This window comes from Diadema setosum, chromosome 20 (assembly GCF_964275005.1).
Source record: "Diadema setosum chromosome 20, eeDiaSeto1, whole genome shotgun sequence".
Taxonomy (NCBI): Eukaryota; Metazoa; Echinodermata; class Echinoidea; order Diadematoida; family Diadematidae; genus Diadema; species Diadema setosum.
In genome coordinates this window covers 25708231-25729884 of record NC_092704.1, presented here as the reverse complement: position 1 = coordinate 25729884, position 21654 = coordinate 25708231, and the positions used below count along the sequence as shown (strand labels likewise).

General features: G+C 38.0%; 2 protein-coding genes across 2 annotated transcripts; both read left to right on the top strand.

The window, feature by feature from the left end:
* Positions 1–2573: 2573 nt before the first annotated feature.
* LOC140243536 (microfibril-associated glycoprotein 4-like) lies at positions 2574–7347 on the top strand. The gene is made up of 5 exons (XM_072323206.1): positions 2574–2730; positions 3362–3510; positions 5423–5610; positions 6774–6853; positions 7085–7347. Exons 1-5 carry the CDS (start codon positions 2574–2576, stop codon positions 7345–7347), a joined length of 837 nt encoding a protein of 278 aa, XP_072179307.1.
* A 7875-nt stretch (positions 7348–15222) lies between these two features.
* Positions 15223–18833, top strand: LOC140243535 (microfibril-associated glycoprotein 4-like). Its single transcript, XM_072323205.1, has 4 exons — positions 15223–15412; positions 16547–16695; positions 17628–17895; positions 18574–18833. Exons 1-4 carry the CDS (start codon positions 15223–15225, stop codon positions 18831–18833), a joined length of 867 nt encoding a protein of 288 aa, XP_072179306.1.
* The last annotated feature ends 2821 nt before the right edge of the window (positions 18834–21654 follow it).

Genomic DNA, 21654 nt, shown 5'->3' with positions numbered 1-21654 from the left:
ACGGCCTGTTGGTTTCTGTCTGTTATGTGGCTTTGTTTCGTTGTTGTTGATAACGATGAGGATGAGGATGCTACTGCTGCTGCTGATGATGAAGATGATGATGGTAATAACATTGACGATGATGACGATAATTACGATGATGACAATGACGATGGTGATGACAACGATGACGATGATGGCGATATGATGACGATGACGACGACGACGATGCTTATGATGATGATGATGATGATGATGATGACGGTGATGATGAAGATGATGAGGATGACGACGATGACGATGATGATAATGACAATGATGATACCGATGATGACGACGATGATGATGGTAATGATGACAAAGACGGTGACGACGATGATGATGACAATGATCGTGTTGATGTAGGGTCGGGTTTTTTTTTTTGTCTTTTTGTTTTGTTTTTGTTTTTGTTTTTGCTTTTCGTTTTGTTTTTGTCATTTGGGCTGATTTTACTTGCTTGTTTAGATCAACTTGATTTGAGTTAATATAGCTGTACGTGCATTTCAAATAGATTTGTTGTACTCTATTGCACCTTATAGATTGACTTGATAATAATTACAAGAAGTTAAGTTTCATTCGAAGTCTCCAATTTTTTCTGCTTTCTTGCCCGATTTAACTACTTTAATATTCATTCATAATCATTACAGCATTATAAAAATCCTTGTCACCAATCCTAACATTAGTATCATTGACATTATTACAATCTTTACCATCTTCTTTATGACAGTTACTATAAAAGTGTTTTCTTAAAGATAAAATCGTTGTTGGTATTCTTTTAAACCGGGACACGCTTATTCACTCTATTAAAACTTAATCGAAAAAAAAAATACTAAATTTAACTTTGCATCATTCAAGCAAAGCAATTATTACACATAAACACGTACACGCACACACATACACATACACACACACACACACACACACACACACAAACAAACATAAACATACTTTTTTTTTAACTTCAATCTGAACCGTTCTACAAGACAATAGTATTTTGGTGGAGATTCGTTGTCAGGAGCGTATACTTTCTCATTGCCTTTAGTGTCTCCATTGAGCGCACACACGGTCAGAAGGAGTGAACTGAGAGGTTTAGAAAGAAAGAGGGAGGTGCGTGCGCACATTCATTTTAACAGATATAAAAACGTTGGTTAGCTGGCACCGTTGATCATTTTCTCAGGTAAAAATACCTTTCCCGTGGTAAAGAATCTGACTGGCAAAATAATGGGCATACGTCCTGCGAATGCGACAAATCAACCAAAAGAGGGCGCTAATCCACACAATACTAAGTATTTGTTAGCATCTGACAGTTACTTTTTTTCCTCTCTCTCTCTCTCTCTCTCTCTCTCTCTCTCTTTCTCTCTCTGACTTCTAACTTGATTTTACGCCTTTCTGAGCACAAAATATGTTGACATGCTTTCAGAGTACTTTGAGGATTTGCTTGCTATTTTTTCTAGAATTCTGAGGCATCGTCTTTTAACCGATTAGATTTTCTTTTACTGCCGATAAAGATGAGTTAATTTAATGAGAAAAATTAGTAATATCTTTGTGTCGTTATCGTACTTAAAAAAAAAAGAATTTTGTTAATCATTGCTTCTATTTCCGATATATTTTTGAAAGTAAATCATAGAAGTTGAAATTTTCGACATGTAGCATGAGGATGAAGACTTATTCATATCTCTAGGAACATTAAAAATAAAGTAAGCCATACCTAACTCAATCTACATTAATCTCTCAATCAATCGGTTAAAGTCATTTTTGGTATGTTACTTATAATACGTTGTTTGTTTGTTTGTTTGGTTTTTTTTTTTCTTATTTCAATTTCTGCACTCAGCCATAATACAAATTGGGGTGGGCTATGGGGATGCATTTCATTGCTTACTTTGAGGCAAAAACGCAATTCAACAAACTCCGCAAGGACAATGACCTGAAATCAAACTGCAAAGTGTATGTGACATGTGTGAAGTGTATGTCATCAATACTAATTAGAAAGGTGCTCATTGTTTTGGCCTGGATTGTCGTTTAAAAGGAGAAAATACAAACCCAGACAAGTGATGACATCAGAATAATTATGAACAGGTAGTAGATTAATTAGGCCCTGTTATATCGGCGCGACAGCTCTGGAGTAGTGCAGCGATTCTCGCAGGCTCAAGACTATCCCGAACTTGGCACATTGTAAAAGATCCCACATTTACCCCGGGCACAAAATTAGGCAGAGCGGTTCGTGATAGACGGCACTTTGATTTGCTCCTTCCACCCGTTCGTGTTTCGTTCATGTCATTCATATAATCAGCAGCAATTACCCTTTTAGCTCAAACAGAAACAGAATATTTTCGAGAAAAAGAAACGGAGAGCGAAAAGGAAAGCTGTGCATACGTATCGAGCGTACGCGCCATCATAAGGATCTCGCAGAACGTTGCGTCACTGAAAGTTAGGTGAGTACTAATTTTGTAGAGTCTTTTGACAAACTACTGATAAAACAAGTATCAGGAAGGTTATCACTACGTCTCCCTAACTCTCGCTCCTGTCTCGCTAACCATTACGCAACAAGAAAGAAGATGGTGGAAGGTCCTCAGACCGTCGGAGCACTGTTCCTGTTGATGCTACTGGCGGTGGGGTGCGACGGCTTGTGGCCACTGGGTAATAGACTGGTAGAGTCCCTCGATGACGATCCGTGCTGCGGTATTAGCGGATTTGGTGGAATCAGTGGGACAAGTGAGTTCATGCAGATTAAAAGCAAGTGATTGTTTCGAATACAACAACAACAACAAAAGACCAAAAAGAAAACCAGACAAGAACAGAGTCTTCTTATGATTTTTGTTGTTTTTGTTGTTGTTGTAATGATGACGATGATAATGGCTTTGTTCGTGCTTTGATGTAATAACTCTACTTGGAATATCTCTACAATGTTACCAATGCGTCACTTTTGAGAATGTTTAATTCAATTCAATTCAATTCAATTCAATTCAATTCAATTCAATTCAATTCAATTTCATATTATTTTCCATCCAACAAAGAGCGAAACAAAATTGTTTTAAATGATGAATGTACTGAGCACATGCCTGAAAAGACAGTGCACATTGTGTATTTAAATTGTCGTCTGGTCACCATAATTTTATCATTCGCAAGAACATAGTTGCCATATTGTTGTTATGGTTATTGATATGATCCTTGTTCTTACGTACGGGTCATGCAGCGATAAATCTTGAAGCCTTGGGTTGATGGGAGTTACTTCCATGAGACAAGAAAGAAGTAACCTTTGCACTCTTAATTGCTGACCTACCATTATTAATCTTCGCTAGATTTGCCAGTATATGTTTTGCTATGAATTTTCGCATCACAAAAGCACCTCTTCCCTTGCCGAAGACCTGCTACGACATCCGGGAGTTCGGAGGAGGGCGTGACGCGGTCTACACCATTTTCGTGTCGGACATCGACAAGTGCGGTCGGAAGGACGTCTACTGCGAGCAGCAACAGGATGGGGGAGGATGGACGGTGAGTTGACCTTTCACCTTGTACTCCGGCCAGAACAGAAATGAACCTGTTTATATCTTGATATATGTAGTCAGATGATCCCTTTGATACTGAGTCTTAAAGAAAACTAACAACACACACACACAGGTCATTCATTCCTGCAAACATACTTCGACTATAGTTACTGATAAGCTTCATTGCTCATAAATTATGTACAATCATCATCATCAGTTTTATATACAGCTCTGTCATCATCATATTGGTTATATCCAAAACATATTCATCATCTTCCACCACCATCACCGATCACTGACCATGAAGACTACAATTCCCATAGAGTTCAGCATAACCATCATCATCATCTTCCTCACGAATATAATTATTATTATTCTTACAATATCTATACAACTTTAAATTAATATCATAACTTTCACACATTTGTATGCCTATGTCTGTGTGAGTGTGTGTGTTTGTACGTTACTGACTTCGTGACAAGAAATCTCACACGACTGCGGAGCATTATTTGGGTGTTGAACAGCCAGTAGCTTATTAACAGGTCAGGTTGTTTTTGACATAACACTCTTTACACAACAATGTTTATTCATGAGATGAACTTTCGGAGGAAATGACCACGGGAACCGTAAGGAGCGAGATGTCGGTAGTGCTGTTTTGTACTGTACTATAGTGATTAATTATAATCAGTGATGATGACGCTTTGGGAATAGGAGTATCAGAAAGACCGACAGAGTGGTCACGTATCTGTTGTAGTAGTGTGGTGTTGAGTAAAATCTTGCAATGCGTATTGAACAGCTAAGTATAATGCTTATCAAACTGTACAAACACGAAACGTTTCCATCAACAGCATTTTGACTGTTGTCTTCTGATGTCATCATTAGCACCACTACGTCACTATACATCCTCCTTCTCTTCCTTCTCCTCCTCCTCATCATAATCATCATCATCATCATCATCATCATCATCATCATCATCATCATCATTATCATCAATATCACCCACCCATCACAAGTGGAACTTAGCTTATTACCATTGCCATTGTCATTACTAAAGTTTACTAGGGACGCTTCTCTCTCTCTCTCTCTCTCTCTATCTATCTATCCATCTCTGTTTATCTATCTTTCTATCACATCACTAGTCAGTAACATGACAGTCTTCACTCCTGTCGTCACCATAATCAGCATTGTGTCAACTACCGTCATCATCAAATTCAGTGACATTGCCAAAAATGCTTTGTCCTATCTACCATCGTCATAATCGTGGTCGTCGAAGTTTGGGCAGAGGGTTCGAATTAATTTCCAAGCAGTTGCCACTAGTCTTGTGCAAACGCATGATGCCCAATGCACACTTGACAAATCGCAAAGTGGTCAATGAGAAATACGCCTGGTCACAGCTTGTTGCATAATCGTGTATACGACAATACATTCCTTAATGCGCCTGCCACTCCGGTCGACAAGTTATTATTTACCAGTATTGACGCTCTTAAAAGTTCATTACCGTTCCTTGTTGAGAAGGTCACTGACACAACTTTGATTCATTTAATTTCATTTCATTTCATTTCAATCATTTATAGTATTATCATGGATATTTGTTTTGTTCATATGCTTTTTACAAAACAAAATATACAATACAATTTCATAAACAGCATAAGACATAAGAGAGGCACCTTTTTGCCAACATTATAAAACATTAAAAAAAGTGTTTTATAACATATCTTATATCAACATCAATATTCAAACATTCAACCTATCAATATATCTTTATATGATTAATATAAACTGTGAATACAACAAAACTGATCTCATAAACGAGATTCAGTGCCATCATTTAATTCGCTAACCAGTCAAGATCATTCTTTACTTTTATGCTTTGGAGTTTGAACTTTAATCATATTTTTGCACACCCACCATTGATCCAGGTCATTCAGCGACGATGGGGAGGGAGAGAGAACTTCAACCGACCCTGGAACGATTACGTCAAGGGGTTCGGCAACCTGCAGGGGGAGTTCTTCCTCGGGCTGGACTGGATCTATCGCATTTCCATGCAGCGGCGACATGAGCTGAGGATCGAACTGAGGGACTCCCAGTGGACCGAGACCTTCACAAAGTAAGTCAAGCCTGACCAACACAAGTTATTCGGATTTTATGGTCTCAACAACAGTGCATTAAACTGTATGATGATTGTTATAAGAAGAGAAATTTTTTCAGCGAAATTAAAAAAAGACCGTTCCGTCATTCGAACATATAATATCTGAGATAAAATGTTATTTTGAGATGGATAAATGTATAAGTCAAATGAATAGTAGAGAAAAAAAAATGTGAAAAAATGGGCTTTATTTATTAAGTGCTTTTGAATATTAAAATTACATGATATTCATAGTGTTTTCAGGGTTATTTCTGCCAATAAAATAAAAGAATGATATAAGTTATTTGTTGTAAAAAAAGTTAAAGAAATTTTGTTATTATATGTACAAGTGCAGTAGGCCACTGTTTGTCGATAACCAAATTATTCTTCTGTTTTGTACATGTATTTAAAAAATTATTTGTAAATGTGACTTTCTGAATATGTGTATGAATAAAACACCCTGTGGAAGGGAAAAAAAAAAGCCTGACATCAGAAGGTTGCAGGTTTATTTTCTGACAGGGATGTAGGAAAATAGAAGAAATATAAATGTGAGCCTACTCGCAATGTGTCATTGGCTGTAGGTCGTTAAATTCATTGTCAGTCTTTGTTCCGTCTTTTGCGTGTGTGTGTGTGTGTGTTTCTTCTGTCTGTCTGTCTGTTGTCTGTGCATGCGTGCACTCTGACACCAGAAAGAAACCTAGATCGTATTGGTTATGGAGAAAGTTAAGCTAGTAAAGCAAACAATCAAGTGCATATCCAATACCAATTCACAAACAAGGAAAACGCCCCCATCATGCCGATCAAACTCAGTCACACATCTTCAAGCTGCACAATCACAACGTTATTCGTTTAAAAAACATGAACCAAACTGAGAATTGCGTGAAAGCAAGGTGAGTAGACATGCAATGCAATGTTAATATAAAATAAAGATTAAGAACTTCTCATAACTATTTGTGGTAAATACCTCTTAGCTAAACGTGTCAAAGATCTCAATTTGGTACAAGACATTTTGTTTCTTCTAACACGGTTTTTTACAACTTGATAATACTAATATGAGACATCTATGGAACATCGTTGACTGTCATTAATAGGATGCTTTCCTCAAAATGTCCCATTATCATTGGTGTGCTGTTGTTGGTTTCCAGGTACTGGACCTTTACTCTGAGTGACGAAAGTCAGAATTACACCATGAAAGTGACTGAGATGGATCCAAATTCAAATGGAGGTGAGTTGGAATGTCAGTCTGAAACTTCCAGTTCGAGTCAAGAGCAAATACGTGCACAACATAATGGTTAATCTTTGACAACGTGATACCACGCCCTGATTGAGTGTACACTGTATTTATGACTCGTAACTATACTTTGATAAGCTTCCTTTGATAGGTTTATAGAATGGTCCAAATCAACATAGCAATTGATGTGAGGTTTGATTTTTATCCTATGATCAATTGGTGTAGGTAACGGGCTACAGCAACACAGCAATACGCCCTTTTCAACGTTTGACCGCGACAACGACCGCGTGCCTGCGATGAACTGCGCACGCCAACATGGCGGCGGCTGGTGGTACCGCGGCAACAACTGCTTCAATTCCAACCTGAACATGGCTTACCGCTTCATGGGTACTGGCGCCGGAAGGCGGCCAGCCGGAGTCGCCTGGGGCCAGGCCGGGAGGAGAGTGTATTACCCCTACGTCGAGATGAAGATCCGACCGCTGGTATAGAGAAGCCCATAGCTTTGATTGTATCTATGAACAGAAAGTACTTTCCAGGGACGATGAGGTGATTGCGTGTTTACTCATCTTTACTTCAATACCAGTGAAGAAAAGGTTACAGCAGACTATGGACTCTTTATGCCCTCAATGTTCGTCGAATGTGTTAGCTTGTAGCGTGATAGAAACATAATGTCAATGTAACATTACTTAAAATTTCAAGCAACACATACCTGAAGTCGTTGATAAGAAAGAATCATTACATAATACTACATGACCATTCAGGGGTGTGTTTGAAAATTGTCATCCCAGCCATGAAAGTATCAATATAGTTAACATCATTATCAATGTAATAATTACATTCATTGTTATCTACCAACATTTTTTTTTTATTTAAGCATGTACAAATAATCATGTACAATATTGTTTACAACTATCGAAGTTCCTACAAGCACTAAACATGATGTAATTGACTTTTTCTTATTGTGGGGCCTTCGGTAGATTAAACCACAATTACCAAAAATATTTACTTTAAAATACTTGTGACTGATGATCAGCGATGTCTTAACCTTTTGTGTGCTTCGAGTGTCAACTGGCACAGAAAACTCACTGTCCAAAGTCGCTGGCAAGAAACTGTTCAAAACAACAGACCAGTCGACAAGATACCTCTATGTTGCACGCATGCTTAAGAAAAATTACCAGTGAAAAATTAACTGAACACTAGCTTATGGGGGGGGGGGAACTCTTTGCAATGAGGTTATAGGCTGTAAACCGAAAGTAGCGTGAAGACCAATGGTTTGTCACACTCAACAAGAAACGCTCTTTGGAATGCAAAACATCGATAGGGTGCTTTTTTTTTAATATTCTGATATCACTGGTACATCCATTTTTTATCATCAAAAGAGTACAAAAGAGGTAATGTTTAACGCTGTTTGACTTATTGCAACATATAGGATAAGAGTAGATACCCTTTTCAGCACTTCCGAACCGTTAAGGACAATATTTTTTCTACTTAGTATTTTCTACTTAGTATCTACTTTATTATTTCATTGATTTTAATATGTACGATTGAGTCCTATCTATGCCATATCATTTTCCCTTCATTCTTTGCTAATCGGTGACTTAATATAATAATATTACATTTATGTGACTTTACTGTTGTTACTAGAAAAATAAAAAACAAAAGCCCATGAGTCAATGCATTTTGCAACCTGAAAGATGATGTCGTGGACTGACGAATCTCTCATTTCTTCGTATAGACATGAAAATCATTAGGAACATGTTATTTTGATGACACTGCATATCTCTTTTCTCAACTTATAGACATTTTGAGAGAAGGATTAAAGTGGGAGTTTTGGAACAAAAGAAGAGATAGTAAAGATTTATGCGAAAGTCAGCATCTTCAATGAGATAGGTGCGAAGCGATGACATCTTTGCGTCATCCGATGTGCAAAATTATTATGTGGTTACTACTCAAACCTCTGTTTCGAGAAACATGTGAAACTGGCCTTATTTCAGGTGAAGTTCTCATCAAATTTATATAAGTACTATACTTAATTTGATTCAACTCATCTCATGAAAGCCAACTCGGTCCCAGTTAAAACTCCCACTCAAAATGATTTGGTTTCTCATCAAATAATGTTGACTATGGTTCAAGATATTTCTTTTTTCAGTCCATAATGAATGAATATTTTGTCAACCCATTTTTGAGAAAGAAAAAAAAAATTCCACAGTGATACCTTATTTGGTTTTCAGTAAGTGAAGAGATGACATACTAGTAAGCGTTTCCTAGAAAAATGTCATATTGAAGTGAGATCAAACAAAACAGAGAGAGAGAGAGAGAGAGAGAGAGAGAGATGGATGGGAAGGATTGAATGTTTGTGAAATCTTCTGGAATAATAACGCCACGTTATTACACAACATCACCCTGTTGGTACTCGTCTTGTAGCTTCCCGATATAGTCGAGTATTTTGTTAATTTAGACATTTAAGCCAGTAGATTAGCTAGCTATTTACATGCAAACCATTCGTGTACATGTTTATATTTCGTACAATCTACTGGGTCAGAAAATAAAAAGTTGACACGAACCACTTTTCACTTTAGTTGTAATTTCGTCTGTTTTGGAGATATCAAAAATCATTAGCAAAATGATACGTGCAACTGTGCTTTAACTTGCAACAAAATAGAAATGCATCTTGTGCAAACCTCAAAAAAAAAAGTGGCAAAAAACTTCTCAGTTAAAAAAAAAGTGACAGCTCAGTGTAAAGTGTCAACGATAAAAAGCCCCAAAATGTAGCATACTTCAACAATCAACAGTTAGCAAAATATTGAAATATTGTATAAACGACGAATATGGACGTATGTGAATTCAACACCAGTAGCAACCAGAAGACAGTTGAAAGAGAAAATTTACGCTTTCCAACACGGAGATTTCCAATAGAAGTTTTTCCAGACGATTTTCTTTCAAACAGGCCATGTTCATACTCCACTGGGTTTAATAATAGCTACTTTATTGAGCTGACGGTTTTGCAAAAGGAATCAACTTCAGCCGTGTCGGAAGGAGATAGGGCTATGAGGATTTTCATTGAAATTCTATACTTTCACTTCAGAACAGTTGTTAGGGGGTCACATGAAATCTTCATTGACATACACGAACGTTCCAAGCGAGTATCTACATGTACTAGAGAAAGTTTGAGCGTTGAAGGCTTCGAAGTCATCGTTGAACATCGAGGAAACGTTAATTTTACGTAATCCTTCGGGCATGTTTACCCCTTCGAACATCCTCCGTCTTGGCTTTCTCGAGAGGAATCGCGACGCTGGCTCGTGGTGGTTCCAAACTTGGACTAATTTTAGACGACGAACTCTGGGAGGAAGATGAATCATGCCTGGAAATTATCCAGGGCCCAGGAAAGAAATGGTAAAAAAAAAAGAAGAAAGGAAAAGAAAATACGTTCCGGAGTTACACGGTAATCGGGTCGGTTGCTGACAGATCAATGTACAGGGATGTGAAGACAATTTGAAATGATGACTTTAATTTTTCGTCTAAGGGCGGGACAAGTCATGCACGTTTGCTCTTCATCTTCTTCTTCTGTTCATTCTTTTCCCGGTAACTCAATAGAAAAAGGTGGTGTAAGCACAATTTCACTGTAGTCACTGTAGTTTCACTGTAGTATTTCACTGCATTAAATGTAATTAACAGCTTTAAGTGTATATTTTGTCATGGTTTTAACATTGCAAGAAATGATGGACTCTTTCATGATCGTTTTGTTTTGTTCTTTATTAACTTATTCCCGATGACAGCTATAAATTCTCAATAGGCTGTCCATAGGTCTTACCTGGTTCCAGTACTCAACGTGTTAATAAGTGTAGATCCAAAGTAGCCATTGATGTTCAACCTCTCCCCCTTTATCTCCTAGGAGGATAAGTCGTTTTAATTCTAGGGACGTGGAAGGTGACATCCATGTAAAACTTCACTATAACAATCAGAGAAATAAAGATATTGATAACAACCATGAAAATGGTCATCGGTGATGTCGGGAAATGAAATAAGGTTCGTTAATCCTAAAATGAAAAGAAGGTACGTAATAACGAAACTTATTTTCGTTTTCGGCTTAATGCACCTTCGAAATAGTAAACCTCATTCATTAATATATTGGATTAAGGAACCTTCGAAATAACAAACTTTATGCCATTTTCGCATTAACGAACCTTCGGAATAAAGAACCTTATTTCATTTTCAGATTAACAAACTTCCGGAATAACGAATTGTAACCGGTAATGAGGATACTGCAACTACAACAATCAACTACAACTGCAACAGTCATTATGATGATATTAACAAGAAAAATAAAATGTATAAAATCATGAGGGATATGCAACAGCAAGAAACCTAGAAGACACAATAAGACAAAAAGGACACGGAGGAGCCTAAGACCCCCGTCTTTTGCCTCTTGGAAAAAAGAAGGAAATTGCATTATAAATTTTAACTGTCTATGAGATAGAAAACAAATAACCCATAACTCGTACATTTAAAGGCCAAAGACTCTCGAGGAACAATTAAAAAAGGGGGGAATTTGTTACATTAAACTATGAAAATATGATTGAAAAAAAAAAAAACATGTCTGAGATGAGGATAGGGACGCGTGCAAAGATGCCTTTGCCTATTATCCAATTCTCTCGTTTGTCTCGCTATACCCCGAACAATGGTCGCATGATTACAAGAGTATTATTGGCAAACAAATAACTTCCCGGAAAGAGCGACAGAAAGGAGGGTGGAGGGAGTGAGGGATGGACATTCCTTCTGGTCCACAATCAGGGGAAAATGGCCGAGAGGTGCAGAAGATTCAATACTGACGATGTGACTTTGTTACTCCAGAGGTGAGACACACACAGAATATCTAAATAATGAGCAAGTTACAAGTGTACCTTTCTCTCTCACCCCTCTCTCCCTCTGTACCTCTATCTCTCTCCCTTTCTCTCTCTCTCTCTCTCTCTCTCTTTCTGAATATATAATATTATATCATATTTCTCTCTTTCTCTCTCTCTCTCTCAATCTGGATATCACTGACATTGTTAACTGTCCAGTTCTATTTACATACACAAAATATGACTCCCCCCCCCCCACACACACACACACATACCAAGAAAAAACCTAATAAACTCAGATGGCAAAAGACGCAAACACACATTATAAAATCAATGTGGAATATTGTTTCTATAGATGGAGATAATATGATTGAAATTTCACCCTCGAGTGAGTACAGTGGACTCCCGTTATAACGAAGACCCAGTTGTTGTTGTTGTGTTTTTTTCGTTATATCGAAATTTCGTTGTAACCGAAGAAATAAACAATAAAAATACATAGAGTGGATAATTTTGAGGCCTGAATTTTTACTTCGCTTTAACCGGAATCTCGTTATAACTATATGTTCGTTATAACAGGAGTGCACTGTATAGCTAAAGCGTAGCACCCCCGGTTCAATGACAGTCACGTGACAGAGATGGCATCGTCATGATTGTCGCGAAGTCTCAATTTAAACATGCTGCCACTTTTGACGTGAAAGCTGGCATTCAAATTAGGCACAACTGTTGTTGCTGCCATTTTGTCCAAAATGAATTTGATTCCCATTTCAGCTTTTAGTGAACACGAACGCATATGGGGAACGAGTGGGTAGTTTCCTTTTTTCTTCTTTTTCTTTTTCTTTTTTTGAAAAGTCGTCATATTAGCCTCTTTTATCTCCCCTCTTGAAAACTCTCACAAGCCCACAGATTTCCTAGATTCATTTCCTCCCCCAAAATATTCTGGGATATCCGCAGGTTTTTAGACTGCACTGCTCCGAATTTTGATGACAGAAAAAAAAATCGAGTCAAGTGTATAGATAGACAATCAGAGGTAACTTGATATATCATCTTCCTACTGCGCTGACGGGATAAAAACTGGTGAAATGAGAGCTTCATCATTCAGCAATATAAGAGATATAGATTGATCATCATGGTTTGTTACTCTGAACATGATATCACCTCCAAACAAAAAAGAATACAGAAAACAAGGGTTTTCCCTTCAAATGTATCATCTTAATTTGTACAATTGTCTGAATTTTTGATTGTAATTTTATATTACTACATTATTAAAGTTCTGCTTATGATTTAAAATAATTTCTCCCGACGATGACAATGTCTGTGCATACGCGTGATGACATGCACTATGTCGAAGAATAATACGTCACTTCGGGACATGGCAGTTTGTCTGGGGATTTCATTATGGTAAAGAATTTTATCAGGGTGTTTCTATTTTTCAATTTTAAGTAATGAGTGAAATACAAATTAAACAATGGAACCATTTGAAATATCCCGAACGGTATTGCTGTCAATAAGATAAAATAATAGATGCATAAATACAAATAAAACACAAGCTTTTGAAGTTCACATGTTTTTATAAAAGAAACGTATTAGTCATAAAAGTGTGTATCTCATTTGCTCGAAAACTAGGTGGCAACCTGGGACCCATTTCATAAAAGATGTTAGGTGAGCAACTCTTGCTAGAATAGCAACTTCCAGTAGCAACAGCCAGTCAGGAAGCTGGATTCTTGTTGTTACCATGGCAACTGCCATTCCAGCCAAGAGTTGCCATCAAAGCAACTTTTTTTTTTTAATGAAATGGGGGCCCTGGTGGCTTCTCACGTCTCGTTAGTAACGGTGATGTCTCCTGAAGACTATGACCGGATCTCTGGGGGTCGCTTGAGAATCGAACATGCTCGGGGGTTTTTTTCGGAGATTTTCCATAATTTTTTATTCATAAGTTGCATCTGAGACTATTTTAGTTTTTCCCCGAGATGTCTCAGCGACGTCTCCGCAACCTTGCGGAGACTCACAGTGACCTACCGGCGACATTGTGGAAATGTCTCCGCAGCTAAGAAGACGTCGCAACGACGACGTGTCCGCGACTTCCGGGGGAAAAAAAAACAACAAGAGTTGTCCACTATTGTTCTTTGCAGACATCTCGGATGTAGAAATGGAATCGCCTTCTTGGTGAGATCGCAAGCCGTTCTTTTGGTCTTTCGTTTCGCACGAGTGGCTGCAATAGTTCAGTGAGAGAGAACGAGGCGTTGATGACGTCACATTGTCTGTCATGTTTTCTAGTGACTTACAAGTAAAGGTATTTAAAAGGTCATTTCATTTTTAAGAAATAAAGAAAATGAATTGCAGACTTAACATGTTGAAGAGTGCTTCAGTTTTATGGAGAATGGCTCTTTTAAGGTTTGTAAATCATGCAAATTTGGAAATCGTGATTTATATTTCTTATCTTTTTTTTTTTTTTGTCAAAAGCAATGATGAAATTTTAGGCAGTACATCCTTTCCCCCAACTCCTTTGCAAAATGTGATTGCAACTGAAATGATTGTTTCGTGCTACGGTAAAAAAAAAACACACAAAACAAAACAAACAAAACAAACAAACAAAAAAACATAATGGAATCTTACAATATATTTGACTTAAAGGGGATTGGCTAGTAACTGATCAGCGGGAATCAGTGGGAATGCTGAGGCATAATTGCTCCAATCCTTGTGGGATTCATTTAAGAGTACATTATTGTTGTGTGAAGTTTATTTGATTCAGAATGGTCTCATATTCCAGTGATGTGCAGTTTAATGTTTCCAGGTTAGCATGCCTGTACAGTGACGGGGCATTAAACTGCACATTACTTGAATATGAGACCGTTCTGAAGCAAATAATTTTCACACAACAATAGATATATGTAATGTACTCTGAAATGAATCCCACAAGGATTGGAACAATCATCTCCAGCACTCCCATTGATTCCCACTGATCAGTTACTAGCTATCCCCTTTAACTTCTCCAAGCTTGTTAGTTCGCTGCTATATTTATTTCACAAAACTGAACTCGAACGTGAAGCAGCGGTCTTAATTCTGACGCGAGCACACAATGCGTACTTAACTGGCTTAACGCTGCGGAACACAGAGAAAATAGAAGAAATTAACGTTGTGGTAAGTATTATGTAGACAGCTGTTAATTTTTCCGGATATTGATATCAATTATCAAACATTGTTCATTTACCTTGCAGGCATATGTAACACCATTAAGCCTATCGTAGAGGACTGTCGCGTTTTTAAGAGGCAAATTAGAATATCCCCTTTTACAGTGAGTCATGAAAAAATATCCCGCAACACACGAGAACACATAATGGTTCACGTGCACGGGAACAGGCTAAGAAAGTTTCCACAAACATCGTTTTAGGCAAAAGTATGCGAAAGTTTCGATTTTTTAGTGCGTTTTCGCGTTTTCGTGTAAACTGTGAGGAGAGAACTTGGTGATTTAATTGTCTTACGGAGAGAATTCTTAGTGTTGCTGACCAAAGAGACTGAAATACAATGACAAGCGTACTACCATTGTTAATCCTGCTAACAGTACTACTCGTGACTGTGAGGACAACCGCCGCACAGTGGAGAGGAGACGTCGGCGGAGGTCGAGGAGCCGGGCGGTTCGGGTCGGGAACGAGACCACCGTCCCATAAGAGGGACTCCTGCTGTCGCGGCAGTGTTGGATATGGAGGAAGCGCAGGTACTTGCATCACTGTTGTTCGTATTTTTTTTTTCAAATGTCACTTTTAGATTTGTACATTCAAATAGACTTCAAAAATGAAAGTATCCCTGATGATTAGGTAAGTCGTTATGTATTACATGTTGGTTGAGGGGTACAAGCTTGTCCTTGATATAACGACTTCGTTTCCTTCATTACTTGATGACGATGGCATCACAAAGTGCACGTTCATACTGCTTAGAAAATGAACGAAAGTTGACGATGTCTTTAAAGAAATCGTAACATCATAAGCTATCACTAATAGTAAGTATACACTGCAGAGAAGCATATTGATAAATTACCTCAAATCACACACTCGCAATACACTTTAAAAGGAGATGATTTGTTCTTCCTTGTTATGTTGCAATTTTGTTCTTCTTGATAGGGACCAATATCGCATTTACAAGACAGGACTCTTTTAATCTCTTTTGTAATTTATGAATTTCTGTTCTTGAGTATTATTATCCTACACCCGAAATCTAAAGCCAACATAACACCATGAAGAATAATGTAGGACTCCGAATTTCTTTCATCGACATGTTCCTCAATCAAGTGAAACACAGTTCAAACTAAGCTATCTGTATGTATATCTGTTTGTTTGTTTCTCTCTTTTTGTTCGTTCGTTCGTTCGTTCGTTCGTTCGTTCGTTCGTTCGTTCGTTCGTTCGTTCGTTCATTCGTTCGTTCGTTCGTTTGTTTGTTTGTTTGTTTGTTGGTGTAGGTTCGTTTCCAATTCCACTAAGGTATACCATATACTACCAGTACCATAAACCAGAAATATACAGACATGTAAAAACTTGCACAGACAATGATTCAATAAAAAAAAGCACGGAAGTAAACAGAAATGATGTAATTAAGATAAAAGAAACTGTGCCTTATAGTCACTGTTAGTTTTTAGTGGAGTATTAGTATCAAGAACTTATCCAAGATAACAAAAGGGATGAAACCGTGTGAAAGAGTCTGCATGAGTATAACACAAATCAACTGATATTTTCTAGGTCGAGGATTACAAAATCATGACGACTCCGCTTATCAAAGGAATAGCGTTGCTGTCAACATACACCAGCACTCTTCGTGTTTTTATGACTGTTTTTCTTAATTGTAATATACCATGTAGCCCCCGTCCCGCTGGCCAAAAACTGTCTGGACATCCGCGAGTTCGGCGGCGGAAGGGACGGCGTGTACAGCATCTACGTGTCGGACCTGGAGAGCTGCAGCAAGCGGGAAGTGTACTGCGATCAACAGAGAGACGGTGGAGGGTGGACCGTAAGTCGATGTCAGCTAAAGAGTTTCAAATTCAATTTAAAAAAAAAATCATTTCGTTTTTCCATAGAAATAATTACAATAATATAAACGTAAATTTCACTTCAGTGACAGTAGTAATGCATATAAATTTGTACAGGGAAAACTACAGTCATTGAAAGCTTACGGTAACGATTACTTTCTTTAATCGAAGTTACTTTCTTTTAATCACGTAGTACCATAATTAAGAAGTATATATTATACATGTAAAATCTTTCACAGTCACGTTTGATGCCGAATATCGCGATATAACAGCTATAGAGGGCGCCATTGTTTCAAAACCACGAAATATTGAACAGCAGCCGCTGTGAGGCTAAAAAGCCGCACAAGGGTAATTAGTTTGCCTGACAATTTTGGTTGTTATGACAAGAATTTCGATTTAAAAGAAGAGAAAGACAACAGGTTTCCCTACATCTTTAGAATCTTCTTGCATGAAGGAAGTTACGAGGTTATATTGATTCACAGATAAATTGTTTGGCCTAAGACATATTTTGTAAGAAGAATCCTCCAAAGTATAGTGTTAAAGTTCTTTTGACATGGGTGTTTATGTACTAATGAAATCACAATAATTTTCATTATTGTATCTTTGAACGTGACTACTTCAATCAGATGTAATGGACATAATTTTGATATTCCTAGTTGCCTTTGATGATTTATATATCAATTTCACCCCAGGGCACAAGCCAATTATTATGATATGCTTTAACTCTTCAACAACAACAAAAAACATGGATTCAGAAAACGAAATAAAACAAAATCCATACTGGTCTGACAAGAAATCTGCTTGTTTTCTTTGCTACTGTGAGAAGACTGTTTAAAGAGATGGACTAATTAGGCTGTGCTCAATTTCGCTCTTCCATCGTTATTCTATCCTCAACTTCTTTGTGAAATGGCAGGTGATTCAGCGGAGATACAACGGCAACCTGAACTTCTTCCGCGGCTGGGATGACTACGTGAAGGGATTCGGATTCCTGGACGGGGAGTTCTGGCTGGGCCTGGAGTGGATCCACCTGCTAACCCACCAGGGACCCACGGAGGTCCGGGTCGAGCTACAGGACTTCCAGTTCCAAGAGGTGTACGCCCACTACCAGTTCTTCTCCGTCTCCGACGGGGCCAGCAACTACACGCTGACCGTGCAGCGATATGAATCGGGATCCAGCGCTGGTAAGGCCCAGTGAACTTGACTGAATATTATTATGTAACGGGGGGGGGGGGGGGGAGTCTTATGCTCGACACTTCTAACTTGTTTGATCAAACCCTCCACGAATTTGCAGCAATACGATTTGTGGTCAGAGTTGGTTTACAACAACATTACATATATGTAATGTTGTTTCCTTTTGGTTTTCATATGGCAGTCGGCGGCAGGTATTTCCCTGCTTTAAAGACTATCAGTATTACAGAAATGCAAGATTTGTTATGATCAAAAATTTTCCTACATTCTCTCATCTCGTGCGTGATGTTTTGCATTGCAATTATGAATCAATTAGTTACCACATCGCCGCCATCTTGAGATAAAATTTTGTTAAAATTGGTGTTGTTGTTGTTGTTGTAGAGCAATCACTCGGAAAGAGGAAGGTTAAATGCATTGTTTGCCAGGCTCCATGCAGATCAAAGAAGTAACAACGATGAACACGAACACGACTTAAGTCCAGCACAGCAACCGCCCGAAATATTTCTCATTGCGTTTAGAGCGAACAATTCGATTTGAAAAGTGCACGCATTGTATGTGTAAATGAATAAATCAATCAATCGATATGTTTTTCATCTTTGTCTTTTTCATTTTTTTCATCTTTTTTCCTCATCCCCCCCCCCCCCCCCCCCCGCTTACGTCCCGTTACCTAGGTGACGGTCTCAGTCCTCACAGCGGTATGCCCTTCTCGACGTTCGACCGAGACCACGATCGCTGGAGCGGCAACTGCGCGTTGGAGTACACAGGGGCGTGGTGGTACACCAGCTGCCACACGGCGAACCTCAACGGGAAGTACCTCCATGGAGCCACGGGCGAGTACGCGAAGGGCGTGGTCTGGAATCCCTGGAAGGGGTACAGCTACTCCCTCAAGTTCGCGGAGATAAAGATCAGACCGCTTCCTCCGCCGTTTTGATGGGGTGTACAGACTCGACGACACACCCACTACCGTGATACCAGGGCATGACTATCAATGAGTGGACTTGGACTAGATTGAATTTGAAATGAATATTTATTGCCTTAAATCGGCATCTCACTGGTTTTGCTGGCAGTATTTTTTTTTTTCAGTGATAGAACCAAAGATGCAAATAAGCATACCAATTACACGTGTCTATACTATTATATTCTCCGAGATTCATGTCTGGCATTTCAATTCTAATTTCAATTTTAATTTCAAAATGGACTTTAAACACTCGGCTTCCCAAATGACTCAATGGTCATCCGTTCCCCAAGCTGTGTATGAGATGGTAAAATGCGACACCTGTACACAGATTGTCATGTGACCAACGCATACTAAAATCATATGTCATACAGTCGCCTTGCTTTTTTTTTCAGAACTAGTGTCCTACGCAACCAAACCATGATGCGAGTTATTGTGTAGTGGCCAATCTATGACAGGATTTAAGACTAGCGCCCTCTACGGAATCTTGTTTTAAAATACTTTGTTGCCACCAAGTCTTGGAAAAAGGTTTTGTGTTGTTGCTGTTGTTGTTCTTTCGTTCATTGTTGTTGTTGAGTTTTTTTGTTTTTTTTTGCACAGTAATGGACCGTTTACAAACTGTAGAGAAAATCCTATAATGTACTGAAAAATCAAAAAAGAATATACATTGTCTACACTTGGTAATCGCCACAATTTGTGCACACCTAGGCAGCAAAACGGTCACTCTATTTTCGAAGAAAATGTTTCTCCTAGTTTTCTGTTCTTTGTTGTGTTTGAAATCAAATTCTAACAATATCTTTTTAACCACAAAGAATCAGACGAGGCATATGACTTAACGTCTATGGTAAATCCAAGCATGATAGGACATGCGGATTGCAAAAAAAAAAACAAACAAACAAACAAACAAAAAAAGCACTTAATCATGATTTGTAAGAATTGTGATTTCCTACGGCTTATTCGCAGAAAAAAAAAGTTGAATGTACAAAATCAGAAAGCATTCTAAAATTTCGCGTACGTACAATTAAAACGTGAAGGAGATTTTTAATAAATGCTTGTTATGATAGAACATGGAATCTCATCTCCGACACTCCTAGTTCTATTTCTGTATCTTTTTTCACTGTTCAATATTAATTTGAATATGTGTATCCAGTATTATGTTGTACATGCATGTACTAGTGTATGATAATAATTCACCTGTGTGATCCCAATTTGGTGTACACCATACCCAACACCTAATCTCTGTTCCAGTTGCTTAGCGCCATCTATCGCCCTTGTGGCGATATTTTTACAACCCAGGGTAGAGAAGGTTTACGTCGTGATCATCACGGTCAGGATTGAAGGTCAAGTGAGCAAACGCATGAACCCGAGAAATCTTTTTAACGAAGGGGGCGTCCTACTGGAGAGAAGTATATAGGAATTGATACATCTCGTGCGTGAAAAAACAAAAAACAAAACAAAATAAGACATTCAGTGGTTGATCACGAATATGGCTATAGGACTGGTGGTTTGGTGTCTGCCTAGCGATCAAATGGCTCTTGGTTCGAATCCCGGTCTTGCTGTGTAAAATCATGTGTTATCTTGGCGTCTCCTCTTCTGGTAGTCGGCATTCTGTACCTCGGATAGGATGTAAAATTGAGGCTCCATGCATGTTCTCCAGATGATAGCCGGTGCTGACGGCGTCAAAATCATAGGAAAAACATCCGACTGATAACTGTCACAAGAATATTCTAAGGTCAAAATGTGATTACTGGTGGCATTCAATATAATTTATTGGCTGCCACACAAATCTTGAAGGAATACCTCTCCTTTATTATCATATCAATTCCAACATATCATTTTTAATAGCTGTGCTCAGTATCAAAAGTAATAGTAGTAAAGGGAGTAGATGTAGCAATAGAAGTAGCAGTAGTAGTAGTAGTAGTAGTAATAATAGTAGCAGTACCATTAGTAAAAGCAGCAGCAGTAGCAGCAGCAGCAGCAGCAGAAGTAGTAGTAGTAGTAATAGTAGTAGTAGTAGTAGTAGTAGTAGTAGTAGTAGTAGTAGTAGTAGTAGTAGTAGTAGTAGTAGTAGTAGTAGTAGTAGTAGTAGTAGTAGTAGTAGTAGTAGTAGTAGTAGTAGTAGAAGTAGTAGTAGTAGTACTAGTAGTAGTAGTAGAAGTATGAGTTAAAATTTAGATTGAATTTGAATTATGTAAATTTTGTTTGAAATCAATGAATGGTTGCATTTCCATTTTGAGGTGGAGAGCTACAGTTCTTAATGTAATTTCCCCAAATATGATATTCCGGAACAAAACAAAATGATAATAATACCTATTGAGAAAGTTACAAGGCGAGAACAACTGTAAATTTCGAGAACTTATCTAAATGTTTTTGATGATTTTTTTTTTCTTGTCCCATCTCGCTGTATTTCTTGTCTGATTTCGCTGTCCCTTTCACTGGTTTGTTAATTGTTTCAAAATCCTTTTTTAACTCTATCTTGAAGCTGTGCGGTTATCAGAAAATTTGCTCTCCTCGTCTGTAATTAGACCTAAGCTTCCGAATAAACCCGTCAACTATTACAAATGATCTTGAGAACTTCGAGTTCGTGAATTTATCTCTTATGAAGTTTAAAGGCTTATTCAAATCCAAGTTGCTTACGCTTCTAAAATGTGTTCAGTTCTGTTCAGTCCAGTTCACTTTCATTTCCACATTTCACTAGCAATGAAGTGACTATGAAGTAGAAATTGACAATGTCAGTATAATTATATGAAAAACTGATATATTTATATATGTACATAATGCATAATACATACATAGT

Coding starts and splice junctions, on each gene's coding strand:
- LOC140243535 (XM_072323205.1), top strand. CDS start 15,223: ATGACAAGCGTACTACCATTGTTAATCCTGCTAACAGTACTACTCGTG. Junction 16,696..17,627: donor GAGACGGTGGAGGGTGGACC/GTAAGTCGATGT, acceptor GTGAAATGGCAG/GTGATTCAGCGGAGATACAA. Junction 17,896..18,573: donor TGAATCGGGATCCAGCGCTG/GTAAGGCCCAGT, acceptor CCCGTTACCTAG/GTGACGGTCTCAGTCCTCAC.
- LOC140243536 (XM_072323206.1), top strand. CDS start 2,574: ATGGTGGAAGGTCCTCAGACCGTCGGAGCACTGTTCCTGTTGATGCTA. Junction 3,511..5,422: donor AGGATGGGGGAGGATGGACG/GTGAGTTGACCT, acceptor CCATTGATCCAG/GTCATTCAGCGACGATGGGG. Junction 6,854..7,084: donor GGATCCAAATTCAAATGGAG/GTGAGTTGGAAT, acceptor CAATTGGTGTAG/GTAACGGGCTACAGCAACAC.